The following is a 16,885-nucleotide window of genomic DNA, read 5'->3' on the forward strand; positions in this document are numbered from 1 at the left end:
TATGTGCCTACTCTAGGCAAGAGCAGGTCTCTCCCAGCTCTGGGCCTCCACCCTCTCCACCCCCTGCAATGGAGGAAGGTGCCCATCTTGGGGGGGCCATTGGCAGGAGCTGAATGCTGGCAGGGCTGCGGCCCAGCTTGGCACAGAGCGGGGCATGCAATTGAAAGTGCTCTGGCTCCCAGGGTCAGCACAGCTCAGAGAGCCTCTCAGACCCATGGGAAATGCTCAGGGCAGCTTTCCCATTCAAGCCCTTTCTTCTCACCCTGACCTGCCGGTTTGTGTCCTGGTTGCACAGCGGCTCTTTCTCCACACAGCTGAAAGAACCCAGCCTGCTGGCTGGCCGTTTCCATGTTAGCAGCAGTGGTGGTGGTAACATCACAGGGGCTCCCACAGTGCTGGGGACTGGGCCTGGCCAGGAACTGGGGCCTCTTCAGCCCTCGGGATGACTGCCCACAGCAGGGCCACCACCTCAGGCGCTGGCCTCCCCTTACTTTGTGGATTCAGAATCTACCTTCTGGAGACAAGATTCACAGAATCATAGGATTTCAGAGCTCATTCCCTCATTTATTTAACAAATGTTTACTGAACATTAATTATATGCCAGACCCTGTGCTAGATGCTGGGGCTTCAGCGTGAACACGACAGACAGGGCTCTGCCTTCATGGATCTTAGAGTCTAGTAGGGAGACAGTCACACACGTAGGTAATGGCCAGTTAGTGTATGTGTTATGAAGGGAAAGCACAGGTCTCTGTGAGCGTATAAGAAAGGTGTCTGATTTAGACTGTGCGGGGGAAAGGGACAGCCTCTTTGAGGATGTGACAGGTAAGCTGAGACCTGAGTAGATAAGTTGATGTTAACTGGAAGAACATTCTAGACAGAAGTGTATGTAAAGGCCCCAAAGCAGGAAGAAATGTGATGCATTTGTGGAATTGAAAGGGGGCCCATGGGGCTGGAGCTCTGTGGTGGGAGAGAGGGTGGTATGAAGTGGGCAGGGGTAGGCGCAGGCAGGGCCTTGAGGGCCATGAGCACTATCTTAAGAGTCATTGAAGGGTTTAAGCAGCGGAGGGATAAGGTCAGATTTATGTGTATTTGTAAAAGGTCCCTCTGATTGTTGCCCAGAGAGGTAGGTGACCTGTCCAGGGTCACACAGACAGCTAAAAAGGGATCTCGGCTGAGTTCAGGCCGAGACTCTGCTGCAACACTCTGGGGCCACCCCACAGCCTCTCCTCCACTTGCACAGACACATGTGCACATGCACCCAGACACACGGCCACCTGCCTCCTCCCCTCAGTACCAATTTCGTAAGTGATTGATTTGTAAATGAAAAAGCTTATATATTAGTTTTTCATCAGAAAGAGACTGGTCTGGGGACCCAAGTTCTTTGTCTGCCTTCCTTTCATCTGGGGGAACCTACTGGACCCCCAGAAGGATGCATGATGGGTCTGGAGTTTAAATGAAGAGGCTTGAGTGGTTTTGAGGGTGTTTTATCGAGGGCCCAGGAAGCTGACAGGGAGTGCCCTCTCCACCCTGGAGCATGGCTCTCCTGCGCCCAGAGGCATGCAGGTCTCATTTCCTAGTTCCTCCTTTGAGACTGTGTAGTCCTCTCTGGTCTTATCCCTCTTGTCACTGGGGTCTCACCTGTCCAGGGACATGCCATGGCTTCCAGATAAACCCTGGCCTCACATCAGTGTGCTGGGAAGCATTCCCACCCCGTGAGGAAGCCGTCTTCAAATTACAGGCAGAATGGATGCAGCCCATCCCAATGTTTTGCTGTGTTGAAACCTGTGTTTTAGAACACGGTCCATTTGATAGTCTCTAAGTGTTCTGAGATGGAGCCTCATGTCCTCCTCCCAATAAGGGAGGTAGCTCTATTTTATAATAGAATGTAGCTCTCAGGCTCTGTGGTTGGATGACCTGGTTTCAAACCCTGGCTCCTCTGTTTAACTCTGGAACCTCCAGCAAGTTATTTCATCTCTGAACCTCTGTTTTTGCAACTGTAAAATGGGTTTAATGACATTACCCCTCCCTCATGTGATGGGTTGTGAGGTTGTTTAGTGTGAAGCCATTTCCTTAGTGGGCATTCAATAAATGTCAGCCGGGATTACTGACAGTACCAGATGAGGCATCCGAGGCTCAGATGGAGAAGGAACACCCCACATGAGCCACAGAGGGACCAGGATATCCACTCCATCCCACTGCTTCCCTTTGACAGTCCCCTCCCCAACATCGTGTCCCAGTTAGACAGTCCTGTGGTGACGTGTCCCTCAGTGCTGGCCTTGGCCGAGGACTTGAGTGCCAGAGGAGCCCTTGGAGATGTTGTAGCCCAGTTCCTTCTACAAATAAGGAAACTAAGACCCAGGGTGGAGAGGGGACTTGTTCTACACCCACTCTCTGGCCAGGTGTCACAGAACCTGTCTCTGCTCCCATGTTTTTATCCCGAGCCTGCCGCCTGAGGCTGTGGGCCGACATCCAGGCCCTTTTGGATTGCTTTGTAGAAGGTCTCCGGGAGAGGGCCTGTCTTCACAGTGCCAGCATTTCAAGGTCATAGGGGAGGTGGGGCGAGGGAGGAGGCCACGAGCAAGGGTTGTCCCGGATGCAAACTGTGTTGCTAACACTCTGGTTATTCATTTGTCTCAATAGGACATAAACCAGGAAGTGTATAATTTCCTGGCAACTGCAGGGGCCAAGTATGGTGTGGGCTTCTGGAGGCCTGGCTCTGGAATCATTCACCAGGTAAAGCAGGGCTTGGCCTGCCTTTCGGGTGGGGAAACGGGCAGGCTGCGCCTCGGGAACCAGAGAACCCCTCCAGGCCTGTGGGAACAGGGGGCTCGAGGCTCAGGAGGGCAGGGGGCGAATTAGATGACATCTCGGTCAATGCTTAGGCTCCTCCTCCTTCATTTTTAAATTAACTTTCATGATGTCAAGTTATACATTTTCACTCTCCGTGTAAGAAATTAAAATAGTCCCTTCTGACTCCCTTGGCAACCAATATTCTAAGTTTCACGGGGCTTTTGCTACACCTTCTTTAAAACATTGTGGTATTATTCTTTGTTTTGCTTTTTTTCCACAAGCGTTACACTTTGTTGCTTGGATAGCTAACTTTCGATGAGCACATCCTGTGTGTCAGGCACTAGATGTAGCATTCTACATATATTAACTTACACAGTGCTCACCACCACCGAGGAGGTAGTTTTTTAATCCACATCTTACAGATGAGGAAGTTGAGGCACAGAGAAGTTAATCTACTTGCTCAGAGACACCCAGCTGGCCAGTTGTGGAACCAGGATTTTCATCCAGGCAGTCTGGCCCCGGAGCCAGTGCCCCACACCACCGGGCTGCCTTATGGTCCCCATCACACCAGCCTTTCTCCCCTCAGTGCACAGAGTGCTCCTCTGAGTCTTTGTGGCGCCTTCACGGTATTCTCTAGGATGGAGGTACCATGGGTCATGTGGCTATGTCAGCCAGGAGTTCTTCTGGGGTCTCCCAAGCATGGATTTTCTCCTAGTGGGCAGTTTTGTCTCTCTAAGTACAAGTATGTGTGCATCTTTCTGGGGAGATGGGTGCTTAGTTCTCATCACAGATGAGTGCTGAGGACCCCTGACCTGCTTTGTGGGGTGTGCACTGGTTTGTGTGTCCATTTGCCACCCATCCTGTATGTGAAACCTGCCTCTTTGCACCTTTCAAAGGTGACCCTTCTCCCCACCTCCATCCCAGGCCTTCTTCAAGATGAGCTGAGTCAGGCTGTAATCTGACCTGCCTGGGCTCCCAGCACTGCTCTGCTTTGAAACCAGAGCCTACGGGTCACTACTCTCTGCCCTTTCAAACCAGCGCTCTCGCCGGCAAGGGGCTGCCTGGCAGAGGCAGACACCTGAGTCTGCAGGGGCCAGAAAACCTCTCTCAGCCACAGGGCCAGGGAGTCAGGTGGACCCAGCCGTGGCCTTTTGTCTGAAGGACACCCCAATCCAATTCATCCCCCAATACATTCAGCCCCCCATTCCATCTCAGTACAAATGCCCAGGCCTTTTTGGCAGCTCCTGGGCCAAAATTTGGGGCTGTGAGTGATGGCAGCTCATACCTGCCAGTGGCCACCAGCTAAGCTTACAGCCTGATGTATTTGTTCCTTTAAAAAGAAAATTCCTGGGAATCATGTGGTCCCTGTGCAGCCTTACTTTCTCCCCCAGTGCCGTGCCATCAGCAGCTTTGATCCACCATGTCCAAACCAAGTCTTAAACCCTTTCCCTCTGCCTCGAACACCTGGCAGATCCTCCCTCCTCCACGTCTCCGCTTGCCGGTTATGTCTGTGAAGCCCCCAGCCCTCCCTGTGCCCAGCACTGGGACACTCTCATGTGATCCTGTGGGACCCTCCACATTATGACCCCAGTGTGTGCCAGGTGCTTTCCCCACTGCACCATGTGCTCTATAGGGACAGCAGTGGGGGCTCCTTGATTTCCCTCTGGCACTGGGCCCGGGGCCAGGTCAGTACAGAATAGGTCTTCAGTGTACATGTGTGTTGTGTGGATGGATGACTGAATTTCCAATTTTATGTTCTAGATGTTGGTCTGGCCTAAAATACCTTCTCCTTCATCACGCCTTTCTACTCAGCCATATGCATATACTGCTGAGGCCACCGTCACAACCAGCCTTATTGTGACTCTTTCTGCAGTCACCTCTCCCCTCTGGACGTGGAGCACGCTCTGGGTCTACGCCATGAGATCACACCGAATTCTGTGTGTCTGGTCTTCATAAATCAGACTTTTTACAACCTTGAGGAGCTTTAGAGATTAACTAGTTTTAAATCTTCATACACAGCTGAGGCAGGAGGGTTGGAGAAATGAAACAAGTTAAACAGTGTTCTCTCCCACAGTTGTTTTTTGTTAGGGATTTCCTCTAGGTTGGCCTGTTCTCCTAGCTAGCTGCCACCTTCCTGGGGAAGGAACTAGGTCTGCTAACTTTGTGCATTCCCCCGAGGCGAGACCCTATGCACCTTGCTGAGTCTGCTGAGCAGATGCCTAGCCCGAAGCAGAGGCCCTGGAGTTTCTGTAACGTTCTAGGGAGCCTGCCCACCATTCAGTCAGTCCTGAGAGTTCATAGAACCTTTCATATCTCTCATCTCATTGTCCTTCCCAACATCCACATGTGTGTGTTGGGGACATAATTCCATCTGACAGATGAGCAACAGAATCTCAGATGAAGGTTCTTAGTGCAAAATAATAAATAAAAATAATGCATCTCCCAGGCACTACTACAGCTTAATGTACATGATCCCACTGAGTCATCACAGTGATCTGATGAGCTGAGGTTGGCTACTTTTTATAGATGAGGACACTGAGGCCTGGAGAGGTGAAGTGACTTGCCTAAGGGCCACAACTACTAGGAAGAGGTGGGGCCAGAACTCAGACCCAGGGCATGGGACTCCTGGCTGGGGCTTTCCCAGCAGTATCCTACAGCCCCCAGAGTGTCCGCACTGGGGTCAGTGACCCTGTAGCTCCATCAAATGTTTTGGAGGAAATGCTCGCTGCCAGCACCTTTGGGTGCCTCTGAAGGGAACACCATGAGATAGGAAGGATGATGAGGCAGGTGATCATCTTCCTTAAGCAAGTCACTTCAGTTCCCAGAGCCGTCTCCAGGCTGCTGGGGTTGGGGTGAATCGTCTCTACTTCTCTTCAGGTCAGCAGTGGAAAAGCTTGGGGCCTGTCCCCCTGTTGGGTCCTCAGTGCTTCCTGTGAAGACTGCAGCCAGTTCATGAAAAAATTTTCTGCCCTGATAAAGAGCCAGATAGGCACACTCCACACATCCAGCGCTCGAGGCAGAGTGTTGTCAGGAGCGCCTTTCAGTGGTTATGCTTGTTCCCAGGCCTTCACAGGACACGTTCTTGTGTCTCAGTTCATCTGGTTCTCACCACAATCCTGGGGTCAAGATGGTGCAGGCGTTCTTATTACTGTGCTAAGAGATGAGGAAACTGAGGTTTGGGGAGGCATTTACAAGCCCAAGTCATATAGTCAGGAGCTGTCAGAGTTGTTCATCAGCCCAGGCCGCTGTCTCCCAAGTCTCTGGCTCTTCCAGGCCACACTGAAGAGGTCCCATCCTGGAGGGTGCCTAGGAATGGCCCAGCGGCCCAGTGTCAGCAGGGGACAGTTTTGCAGGCCCCTTTTGAGCCTTCCCTCCATTCTCTGTTGAGGGCTTTTAAGCTTAAGATCTTGGATTCTTTTTCAGATCATTCTGGAAAACTATGCATACCCTGGGGTTCTTCTGATTGGCACTGATTCCCACACCCCCAATGGCGGTGGCCTGGGGGGCATCTGCATTGGAGTAGGGGGTGCTGATGCAGTGGACGTCATGGCTGGGATCCCCTGGGAGCTGAAGTGCCCTAAGGTGAGGCATAGGGAGGGGCTTATTTCGGGGTGGCTACCGAGGGGCGGTTGGTGGGGATGAATGGGAGATGTGGAATAGGTCAGGCTCACATCTCTCTGGGAAGGAGGCAGGGTGGATGAGCAGAAACAGGAATTCCGGCAGGCAGGTTCCTGGGTGGAACTGGCATGTGGCACACAGGGCTGTAATTGCTCTCTTGCCCCACCTGTTCAGGTGATTGGTGTGAAGCTGACGGGCTCCCTCTCCGGCTGGACCTCACCCAAAGACGTGATCCTAAAGGTGGCGGGCATCCTCACGGTGAAAGGTGGCACAGGCGCTATCGTGGAGTACCACGGGCCTGGCGTAGACTCCATCTCCTGCACTGGTGAGGAAGGCAGCCTCGTGACGTGGCCCTCAGCCTGTGCTGGGCCTAGGGGGCCTGTTGTTGAGCCGTAGAAGCAGTGAATGGCCTTCCCCTAAGAATCCGCCCAGTCACTTTGGACATGGGATGGACACTTAGAGGTAGAGGGGAGATTGTCTAGTCCAGGTCCCTGATTAGACGGAGGAGGAGATTGAGGCCCCTCAAGGAGGGCAGGTAACTTGCCTGTGGCGATACAGAGTTAAGGGTCAAGCCAACTTCTGCTGCTGGGCTCTGGCACTGGGTCATCTTGGGTGTTCCAGAAGAAGAATCTCAGAAAGGACAGATTCAAGTGTGGGAATGGGGAGTCAGAATCAGGACTTCATTCACAAAGCAGCCTCATTCTGACCTCTTCCCTTGGCTGGTGTTGGAGCCTCACTCACTTCCCTTGGATTAGAGATTATTACCTGTCAGCCTCCAAGACCAGGTAGGAGCCAGCCCCTTCCTACTCATCACCCCTGGTGATCTGGCCTCAGTGCCTGGGCCCTCAGAAATCTAGGGAGACTTGGAACAAGCCCCAGAGATGATCCAGTCCAGACTTCCCCCAGTGCCTGCCTCAGCTCCACAGCAGTCCAACAGAGCTACTGTTTAGCTGGCCCTGTACCCCGCCAATGACAGGGGCTCACTCTTACAGGTAGCCCTTACTACCATTGGACAGCTCAGTTAGGAAGTTGATAACATGTCCAGACCCATGTCCCAGCAACCCCATGAGGCTGGTGTCCCGATAGCAGTCAAGACATCCGTAAGCGTCATCAGTTCTGTATGAGGCTCTGTGGTCCAGACAGTAGACATCATTCCAGTCTTATTGCTGGAAAACCTGAGATCCGGAAACATTTCCACATAGCACCATGGTGTGGCTGAAAGAGGGCAGGCCTGACACCAGGCATATGGACCGAGACCTGAATGCCGGCACTTGCATTTGCTTTATGGCATGACCTTGCACCTCTCTGAGCCAGTTCCCTCACCTGCAGAATGGAGACAGTAACAATGGGGCAGTCTGACCAGCTCAGCCCTTAGTACATGGTGGCCCTCTAGTCTGCTGAGCAGGACAGCCAGGCCCAGAACTAGAACTCTGCTTGTAGGGGCTGAATCTTGTGTTCTCTTCACTCCACCTAGCCGCCACTCTGAGAGCCAGAACACAGCTCTGGCCCCCGTGGCCTCTCTTCACTGGCCCTTGTTTTAATGCTGGGCCACGAGATGGCCATGTGAGCAAGGAAAGAAATGATGCCAGCTCCCTGGTGTGAAGATGTGTATGCACACCAGCAGGTGGTGGGACGCACACTCAGCCACTCAGCCAGCCCCCTGGGCTCTTTCTCTGCAGGCATGGCGACAATCTGCAACATGGGCGCAGAAATCGGGGCCACCACTTCAGTGTTTCCTTACAACCACAGGATGAAGAAATACCTGGACAAGACAGGCCGGGCAGGTGAGCTGGCACAGAACAGCTGTAAGCGATACCTTTCCCTTTAGGGCAGGGTCCTCAACCTGCTGTCTCGACTGGCTCCAGAGGCTCTGAGAGGCCCCTAAAAGTGTATGAAAAGTTATGTGTGTGCCAGTTTTTCTGAGTATGGTGTCTGTAGCTCTCAGCAGCTTCTCGAAGGGCCTGGCATCTAAGTTTGAGATATCCGTGCCTCAGGACTGGGGTTTAGTTTCACCTGGAAGGGTGGCAGAATACTGGTTCTTCATGGCTTGGTCCCTGGGGCCCCCTACAGGAAGCTCTGGAAATGACATGGACCTGCTTCTGTTTATAATTCTGCCCCAGCATGGGGAGGAGGAAAAACATTTGGAACAAGAACCACTTTCCCAGCCTCCCCCTACAACTTCCCTGCCTTTCTAACTTGGATTTTTTGAAGCTGGAGTGGAAATGGGGTCTGCGGGAGGGATGCTTGGAGCCTCTGAGGGGAGGGGAAGGAGAGTGATTGGTGGAGCCAGAGGCCAGGGCGCCGTGGGGAGAGTTGGTCAGTTTGTTTCCAAGCTCTAAGCACATGGAGTGCTACTTGGAAGGCCCTTTTCTCCCTTTCATTATCACATAACTTCTCCCCCTTCAAAACTCAGCACGTCTCATCTGCAGAAAGCCTTCCCGGACTCCGAACCTCAGACACTGTGTCCCTGTGTTCTTGTTGTCTCTGTCATGTCATATTGTAACTTCTGACTCACTGATGGTTCCTTTGCTAGATTGCAAGCCCCTCGAGGGCAGGACAGTGTCCTGTGCTGTTTGTTGTATTCCTTTGTTTGCCCAGTCAGGGCCCAGGGCCCAGTGTTTGGCAGGTGCCAGGTCCCTGTGGCTCAGATGGATGGATGGTGAAGTCTCATGAGCAATTTGTGTTTCACGTGCTTCAGTCTCCCTTCCTCATTGATTTCAGACATTGCCCACTTAGCTGATGAATTCAAGGATCACTTGGTACCTGACCCTGGCTGCCATTATGACCAACTGATTGAAATTAACCTCAGCGAGGTGAGCAACGGAATTGAGTCCAAGGAGTTTCTGAGGGAGGGAATTCAGGCCCTGTCTGGAGGCTTCTGGTGGGCCCTGGGGAGGGCCAGGGTGGGTCCCTGCCTGCATACCAGCAGGGCTCTTGGGCCTTTGGTTCTCCAGTGCCCCTGCAAGCTGCTGCCTGAATCAGGCTGCAGTGGGGTGGGAGGAGTGGCAGGAGGGATATATGGCCAAGGGGAGAACAGAGGTGGCTATGGCTGGTGATTCTAAAACTCGTTTTGTTTGCCCCCACCTCATCTTTAGCAGAAGCCAAGGTTTCTGCCTTACTGTCAGAGTTCAGAGAATGAGGCCTGATCTTCCCAGCCTGAGCAGGGTTTGGCACCCTGAGACCTGTAGAGCAGAGCAGATCTGGAAGGCCAGAGGAAAGGGGTGGAGGAGCAGAACAGCAGAGCAGAGTGGCTGAGGGTTTAGGCCCTGAAGCCAATCTCCGTGAGTTCAGATCTTGACTCTGCTGCTTAACCTTGTGACCTTGGGCCAGTTACTCAACCTCTGTGGGCCTCACTTCATCGTGTGTAAACCTAAGGCAATTGTGGGAACTGAATGAGCTAATTCATGTAATAATAATTGCTAACATTTATTGAGTGCTCACTGTGTGCCAGGCACTTTGCTAAGTGCTTCACATTTCCTGCTAAGTATTATCACATGGAAAGCATCTGGTCTTAATTCCGTCCTGTCAGAAGATTCCAGAAGCACCATAGTATGGGAGATAATGGACTTAGGAAGCTGACAACCTTGATTCATTCCATACCTCTGCCATCTCCTAGCTGTGTGACCTTGAGCAAAAGCACGTCAGCTCCTTCACCTGCAGCCTGGAGATAATACCCGCCTTGCAGGGTTAGAGGGATCCCAGGAGCTGGTGCATAGCAGTGCCCACTGCTCGCTTGTTTCCTGGGGTGAGGTTTGAGCCATAAGAACAGTACTTGGCTTCCCAGGCCCTCTGTGAGGTCTTGGTGAGCAGGAGACAGGTAGCCCCTGAAGAACAGGCTATTCACACTCCAAGATTTGTTCTCTCTTCTCTCTTTCTGTTCCGCATGTCTTTCTTCTTCAGCTGAAGCCACACATCAATGGGCCCTTCACCCCCGACCTGGCTCACCCTGTGGCAGAAGTAGGCACTGTGGCAGAGAAGGAAGGATGGCCTCTGGACATCCGAGTGGGTGAGCACCTTCCACCCTGTCAGTTTAACAGGCCTCAGGGCCAGTGGGTCTGCCCAGGGCTTTAGACAATCGCCCTGCTTACCATGGGTACTTCCGAAATGTACCAAGCCCTTTCTGAAATAGTTTGGTTTTTCTTTATGGCTTTTTAAAAAATTACTTTTTCTTGGTATAAAAGAAATATATGCTTATTATAGAGAATATTGGTAAACAAGAATTTTAAAACACCCTTAATCTGAATCTCCAACCAGAAACCAGCTCTGGGGGCTCTGTGAGAGGTATACTGTGTTCCTGTGGACAGACATATTGATGTGTGTATTTTTCTGTTTTACAAACATTTCATCGTACTAACCATGATGCCTGATTTCATTTTACGTGCTTGACGTATACCGTCACGTTGGCACATCGGTATCACTGGCACCTGCTGTTATCACAGTACAGGGTGGCTGTGAAGAGCGTGGACCCTGGAGTAGGTGGCCTGGGTTTGAATTTGACTCTGCCACTTCATAGCTGGGTGACCACAAGCAAGTTACTTCACCTCTCTGTGCCTCAGTTCCCCATCTGTAAAATGGGGTGATATCGTACTTACTCGTTAAAGTTGTTGGGAGAAGTGACGAGTTAATACATGAAAAGAATTTTGCAGAGCACCTGGCACAAAGTGCTGTGTAATGTGTTGACCCTTATAGCTGCAGTAAATAAAAAACCTTTGGTAGTTTAATAATTAGAAAATAGATTGATTTGAGAGACTGTCTTGATATCTAGAGATGGTGTGATGTCATCTAGTCTTTATTGACTTTTTCAGTAACTATGATAGACTTTTTAAAAAGAACTCTTTTTTTCCCCCATTATAAACCAATAAAAAAAGTCACAGAATACTGGAAAGCATAAAGGAAGAAAATTCGCCTCTCCTGTAAGCATCTCACCCAGCAGCGGTCACTGTTAGTACTTTAGTGTGAGCCCTCTGACGTGCATACACACGCAGATTACGTTATCGTGAGAAGGGCTTATACCACTACTACATGAACAGTGTCATGTGCAACGGCCACATCATCTTCCCTTAAATGGCTGGGTCACGAGTAGCCTGTCCTTTGCTCTTGAACAATTAGGTTGCTTCCAACTCTTCTCTGTTAAGAACAGCCCCTAGTTGGGGAACTTTTGATCAGGTCTGGATAGTTTGAGGTCAGGTGGAACTTTTGGTCACTCTCTCCTCCTGACCCCTGGCCCTGCCACCCCCAATACACCAGGTCTGATTGGCAGCTGCACCAACTCCAGCTATGAGGACATGGGGCGCTCAGCAGCTGTGGCCAAGCAAGCGCTGGCCCATGGACTCAAGTGCAAGTCCCAGTTCACCATCACACCAGGCTCTGAGCAGATCCGTGCCACCATTGAACGGGATGGCTACGTGAGTGCCCACATGCCCCTGCCCCTGGCTTCCCCACCCAACCACTGAATAATGCGGCGTCAGGGTGGGACAAGCCACAGCCTTGTCAGCCAGGGCTGGGGCAGGTCCCAGCAGCTGCCCCAGGGTTCCAGTACAGCTCTTTATCCCTCAGGCTGCCAAACCACCCTTGCCCATCAGCCACTAGCCTGCCCGTGACAATGTCCTCTCCTCTCTCCCCTGCAGGCACAGATCCTGAGGGATGTGGGTGGCATCGTCCTGGCCAACGCCTGTGGCCCCTGCATTGGCCAGTGGGACAGGTGAGAGGTGCATCTTTGACAGAACAGCCCCTTGTGTCCTGGGGTACAGAGCCCCAGATGTTGAGGGGAGACGTTACTGGAGCAGAGAGAAGAGACTCAACCCAAAGCCTCTAGCATCAGGGGCTGTTGCACATTAATAGACTTTTCCAGGCAGGACTGGAAAGTTGGGCTGGAAGTAAAGAGGAAGAGCCCCACAGTGGCACTGAGTGGCCACTGCCTGAAGCCTGGGCTGGCAGGAAGAAATCAAAGAGGCCTTGTCCTAATGACACAGCTGAAGGCTCTGATGCAGCCATTTGAAAGGAGGCAGTGGCCCAGGGACAGGAAACTCGGGCCTTGATCTGGCTCTGCCTCTGCCTCACATGTTGTTTCAAGGAAACCTCGGTGAGCCATCCCTGAGCTTTCCTCCTGCTCTGATGTGTGAGTCCCAGAGAGGAGGCCACTGTTTCAGGGTCTTTCCATTTCTCCTTCCTCTGTCACGAGCTAGGCAGGATGGGCCAGGTGACAAAGCCAGACATCCCTAACCCTGTCCCTTCTGACCTGCAGGAAGGACATCAAGAAGGGGGAGAAAAATACGATCGTCACCTCCTACAATAGGAACTTCACAGGCCGCAACGACGCGAACCCTGAGACCCATGCCTTTGTCACATCGCCAGAGGTGAGACTCTGCGCAGCCAGGCCCTAGCCCGGATGCCTCTGGGGCTGTGCCCCTGGTTAGTCAGGGGAGGCAGGGAGAGATGGAGCTTGGGGCAAGGGTGTCTGACCTCATCGGGCTGCCAAGGGAGGGCTGGCATTGAAACCAAGAGCCACAGGCCTTGCCAGCCTCAAGCATCATGCTCTGGTGGTGCCCCCTGTCTAGCCCCCTCTCATCCCGGGAGTCTGAGGTGTTGTTTAGTACAGTTATGGCCACAAACAGAGCTTGGAATCACTACCTGGGACAAATGCCAGCCCTGCCTCTACTTGGCCAAGTCACTTTCCTTCTCTGAGCCCCAGGATCCTGTCAGGATTACGTGAGCAAGTACGGAAAGCACTGGCAGTCTCTGGGCCAGGCAGGAGGCCTCGTTAGTACAATGCACGCTGAGTGAACCAAGCGCTTCAGGCACTTAGCGGCGGTTCAGCCTCAGAATGGTCAGCACCCGGCCGGTCTGTCTTGATTCAATTTTGTACGTTGAGTGTTCAAGTGTTGCTAAAACCGAGTGAAGAGATGGCCCCTTCCATGTTTTCGTTGTGCTAACCGTGCAGGAACATTTTCGTCCCAGCACTTTTCTGTGCCAGGGCCTCTCCAGGTCCAGGGTGGCACACCTTGAGGAGAGCACAGAGGCCCAGGCCTCAGTGGGGAGTAGTAGAGCTCCCACTGTTCTTGAGGTTCATGAGTCCTCTGCAGGCCCAGCTGCTCGTGGTCCCAGAGACATTCCTGTAGTCCAGTCTCTGAGGGAAGAAGAGTCTGTGAACGACCTGGAAATGCCCTGGGCCCCATTCTCACTTTTGGTCTAGGCTTCTGCTGGGTTGTGGGGACAGGAGTGGTGGTGTTTTTTTCCCCTCCCAAAGCCCCAGGACATAGTTGTATATTCTAGTTGTAGGTCCTTCTAGTTATTCTGTGTGAGCCACTGCCACAGCATGGCTACTGACAGATGAGTGGTATGGTTCCGTATCCAGGAACCAAACCTGGGCCACCAAAGCGGAACGTGCTGAACTTTAACCACTAGCCATCAGGGCTGGCTCAAGTGATGTTTGATACTAACCAATGAACTGGCCTCCTCCATTTCAGATTGTCACAGCCCTGGCCATTGCTGGCACCCTCAAGTTCAACCCAGAGACTGACTTCCTGACCGGCAAGGATGGCAAGAAGTTCAAGCTGGAGGCTCCGGATGCAGATGAGCTCCCCCGAGCGGTGAGCAGGCACTGCTACCCTCCGCTCTTAGCCACTGCGGGCCTGCCAGCCTGGCTGCCTCAGGCAACTGCCAGTTGCTGTGTAACCTAGATACTTCCTTCCCAGCATCCCAGGATCTCGGCCCTGCCCATCCTGGGCAGGCAGGGGTGGCACTGTTAGTGAGAATGGAGGAAAGGCTTGGAGCAGGGGCGAGCCTACCTTCTGTGTGCCCATCCACGTGAGGACTGAGGATTCAGCACCCAAATGTCCCTGTTCCTGTTCCTGCTGCAGGAGTTTGACCCTGGGCAGGACACCTACCAGCACCCGCCCAAGGACAGCAGTGGGCAGCGAGTGGATGTGAGCCCCACCAGCCAGCGCCTGCAGCTCCTGGAGCCTTTTGACAAGTGGGATGGCAAAGATCTGGAGGACCTGCAAATCCTCATCAAGGTCAGTGAGGGGCCAGAGGGGAACAACGCCATCCTGCCAGGGTACCCTTCCCTGATCAGCAGGAAGGGCCGTGAGACCATGTGTCCTCCCCTGGGCCCTGGTGAAGAAGGTCAAGATTAGGGTGGGGGGCAGGAAGGGAAGTTTGGCTGCAGAGGGGCAAGGGCACTTGCAGCCCAGTGTCCCCTTCTCCACTGCCATGTCGGGGCAGAGCTGGATCTGGCCAGCTGGTGTCTGGGGCTCTCAGCCATCCGGCTGCACCTGGTGAGGGCCACCTCCAGTGGGTGTGGGCAGTGAATGCAGCACAAGGAAGACAAGGACACGTGTGACCCTGCTCAGCAGGTCTGCACCTCCCTAGCTTGACCACATAGGCTCCGGAAACCTTTGATTTCTCTGTTCCCCGAATTGGATGTTAGTGGGTGTGGCTTCGGGAGCTGAGCAGACATGAGCCTTTGTGATGTGGCCAGAGGCCTCAGACCCATGACAGACATGAATTTATGCTGTTTGCCAAGGAGTCTCCAGGCAGTGACACAGCCAGTAATAAACGCCTGTGGTAAGATGAAATCCATCAGTCACCAGCCGGGGCCCAGGCTCCCCTCTCTGTGTCTAACATGGGTCTGCAGCTGGTCTCCCAGCTCTTATCTGGGGGCCTAGGCCTGAAGGGTGAGCGAGCAGACATGTCTGTCCTCCTTGTCCAGCCTCTGCCCTCTCTCAGTGGCCTGTCCTGGAGATCTCACTGACCAGCCGAGGCCTTGGAGGGTGGGTGATGGCCTTGCCAGAGCCCTCTTGGCCCGAGTGTGGCGATACCAGGACTGCAGACCACATACCCAAAGCCTGCCCTGCTTCTCTTATCACCCTTTCTGGGTCCAGCCACTGGGGCCAGCTGCCTGTCTCTAGAGGGCTTCTCCCTTCATCTAGCACTCAGTGACCACACCCTGACTTCTGTCCTCTCTCCTCCTCCACCCAAGGTCAAAGGGAAGTGTACCACGGACCACATCTCGGCTGCTGGCCCCTGGCTCAAGTTCCGTGGGCACCTGGACAATATCTCCAATAACCTGCTCATTGGTGCCATTAACATCGAAAACGGCAAAGCCAACTCTGTGCGCAATGCCGTCACCCAGGAGTTTGGTCCTGTCCCTGACACTGCCCGCTACTACAAGGTGGGTCAGAGTTGGTGGGGGCGGGGGTAGGGTCTTCTGGCACCTCCTGGCTAGGTGGGGCAGGATGGGTGGTCCAGGGAAGGGGTCCTCCCCACCCAGAATCCCGCACCAACAGCTCTGCAGTTGAACGATGTCCCAGTGCCATGGAGGCAATCCCATGTCTGTCACCCTCCCTGTGTACCCACTGCTCCGGGCTCTCTTCCCACACAGTGGCCCTCCACCCACAGCCTGCCTCTATGCTGAGCACAGGGTGGGTCACACCTCCCCATGCCCACTGCAGACGGGCAGGGCCCATGTCTGATCACCTCTGTCGCCTCAGGGCCTGGTTTGGGCCTGCTTCACCTCTGACTTCCCCTTGAGGAGCAGGTGAGGGGCCTCTCTAGCCCCTTGACCTGTGAGCCTCAGGAAGCCCAGGGGCTGGGCAAGCGGGACCAGTGCCCTCCTTCCTCATACCCTCACTCCTCACTTGCTGGACAGAAACATGGCATCCGGTGGGTGGTGGTCGGAGATGAGAACTACGGCGAGGGCTCAAGCCGGGAGCATGCGGCGCTGGAGCCTCGCCACCTCGGGGGCCGGGCCATCATCACCAAGAGCTTCGCCAGGATCCATGGTGAGCTGGAACCACATGCCCGGTGCCTGTTTTACACCACAGCCCCACAGCCGCCCGCCTTTGCCCCTACAGATTTGCACTGAGTCCAATGCCCATAGTCCCCATCTTGGGCAAGCACTGGTCTTGCTTCCAAACTTATAGAGCTAAGCAGTTGAAATCCAGGGCACCCTGACAACCTGGTCAAAGGATGTTTCCTGACTGTGAACGTCTATCAGGAAGGCCTTACGGAGATACAAGCGCTGAAGCACACTTGTGTAGGGCCCTAGTGAAAGGCACGATGTCACTGGGAGTGCAGCCAACCTGGTCCTGGTAGTCACCGTCCCAGGTTTGTCCCCAGATGGCAGGACTAGAGGTGTCTCTCCTAGAGCCCTAACTGGACTTAGAAAGGGAAATTCTCTGGGCTGCTGAGATTCCCTGCACAGAGAAGGGGGCTGGGGGCCCTGCCCCTATGGACTGAGTGCACCCTTTGCCTTCCAGAAACCAACCTGAAGAAGCAGGGCCTGCTGCCCCTTACATTCGCTGACCCAGCAGACTACAACAAGATTCACCCCGTGGACAAGCTGACCATACAGGGCCTGAAGGACTTCGCCCCTGGCAAGGTCAGGGGCCCAGGGAAGGAGGGTGGGCTGGTCAGCCCAGCTCCCCTGGGGCCCTCTAGGGGGACAGAGAGCAGCCACTTGGCTTCCCCACATTCT

The 16,885-nt window shown here is 53.6% G+C and overlaps 1 protein-coding gene across 1 annotated transcript in view; it reads left to right on the plus strand.

Moving 5' to 3' along the window:
- Positions 1 to 16,885, plus strand: part of ACO2 (aconitase 2) — a 52,355-nt gene that overhangs the window by 34,561 nt on the left and 909 nt on the right. The window contains exons 4-17 of the mRNA XM_001502501.6: positions 2,641 to 2,733; positions 6,214 to 6,372; positions 6,583 to 6,733; positions 8,088 to 8,192; positions 9,130 to 9,221; positions 10,309 to 10,414; positions 11,656 to 11,813; positions 12,036 to 12,109; positions 12,653 to 12,764; positions 13,875 to 13,997; positions 14,268 to 14,423; positions 15,389 to 15,580; positions 16,058 to 16,190; positions 16,668 to 16,789. Coding sequence (XP_001502551.3) covers positions 2,641 to 2,733; positions 6,214 to 6,372; positions 6,583 to 6,733; positions 8,088 to 8,192; positions 9,130 to 9,221; positions 10,309 to 10,414; positions 11,656 to 11,813; positions 12,036 to 12,109; positions 12,653 to 12,764; positions 13,875 to 13,997; positions 14,268 to 14,423; positions 15,389 to 15,580; positions 16,058 to 16,190; positions 16,668 to 16,789 — 1,776 coding nt within the window. The remainder of the gene's footprint in view (positions 1 to 2,640; positions 2,734 to 6,213; positions 6,373 to 6,582; positions 6,734 to 8,087; positions 8,193 to 9,129; positions 9,222 to 10,308; positions 10,415 to 11,655; positions 11,814 to 12,035; positions 12,110 to 12,652; positions 12,765 to 13,874; positions 13,998 to 14,267; positions 14,424 to 15,388; positions 15,581 to 16,057; positions 16,191 to 16,667; positions 16,790 to 16,885) is intronic.

Source organism: Equus caballus, chromosome 28 (assembly GCF_041296265.1).
Source record: "Equus caballus isolate H_3958 breed thoroughbred chromosome 28, TB-T2T, whole genome shotgun sequence".
NCBI classification, from domain to species: Eukaryota; Metazoa; Chordata; class Mammalia; order Perissodactyla; family Equidae; genus Equus; species Equus caballus.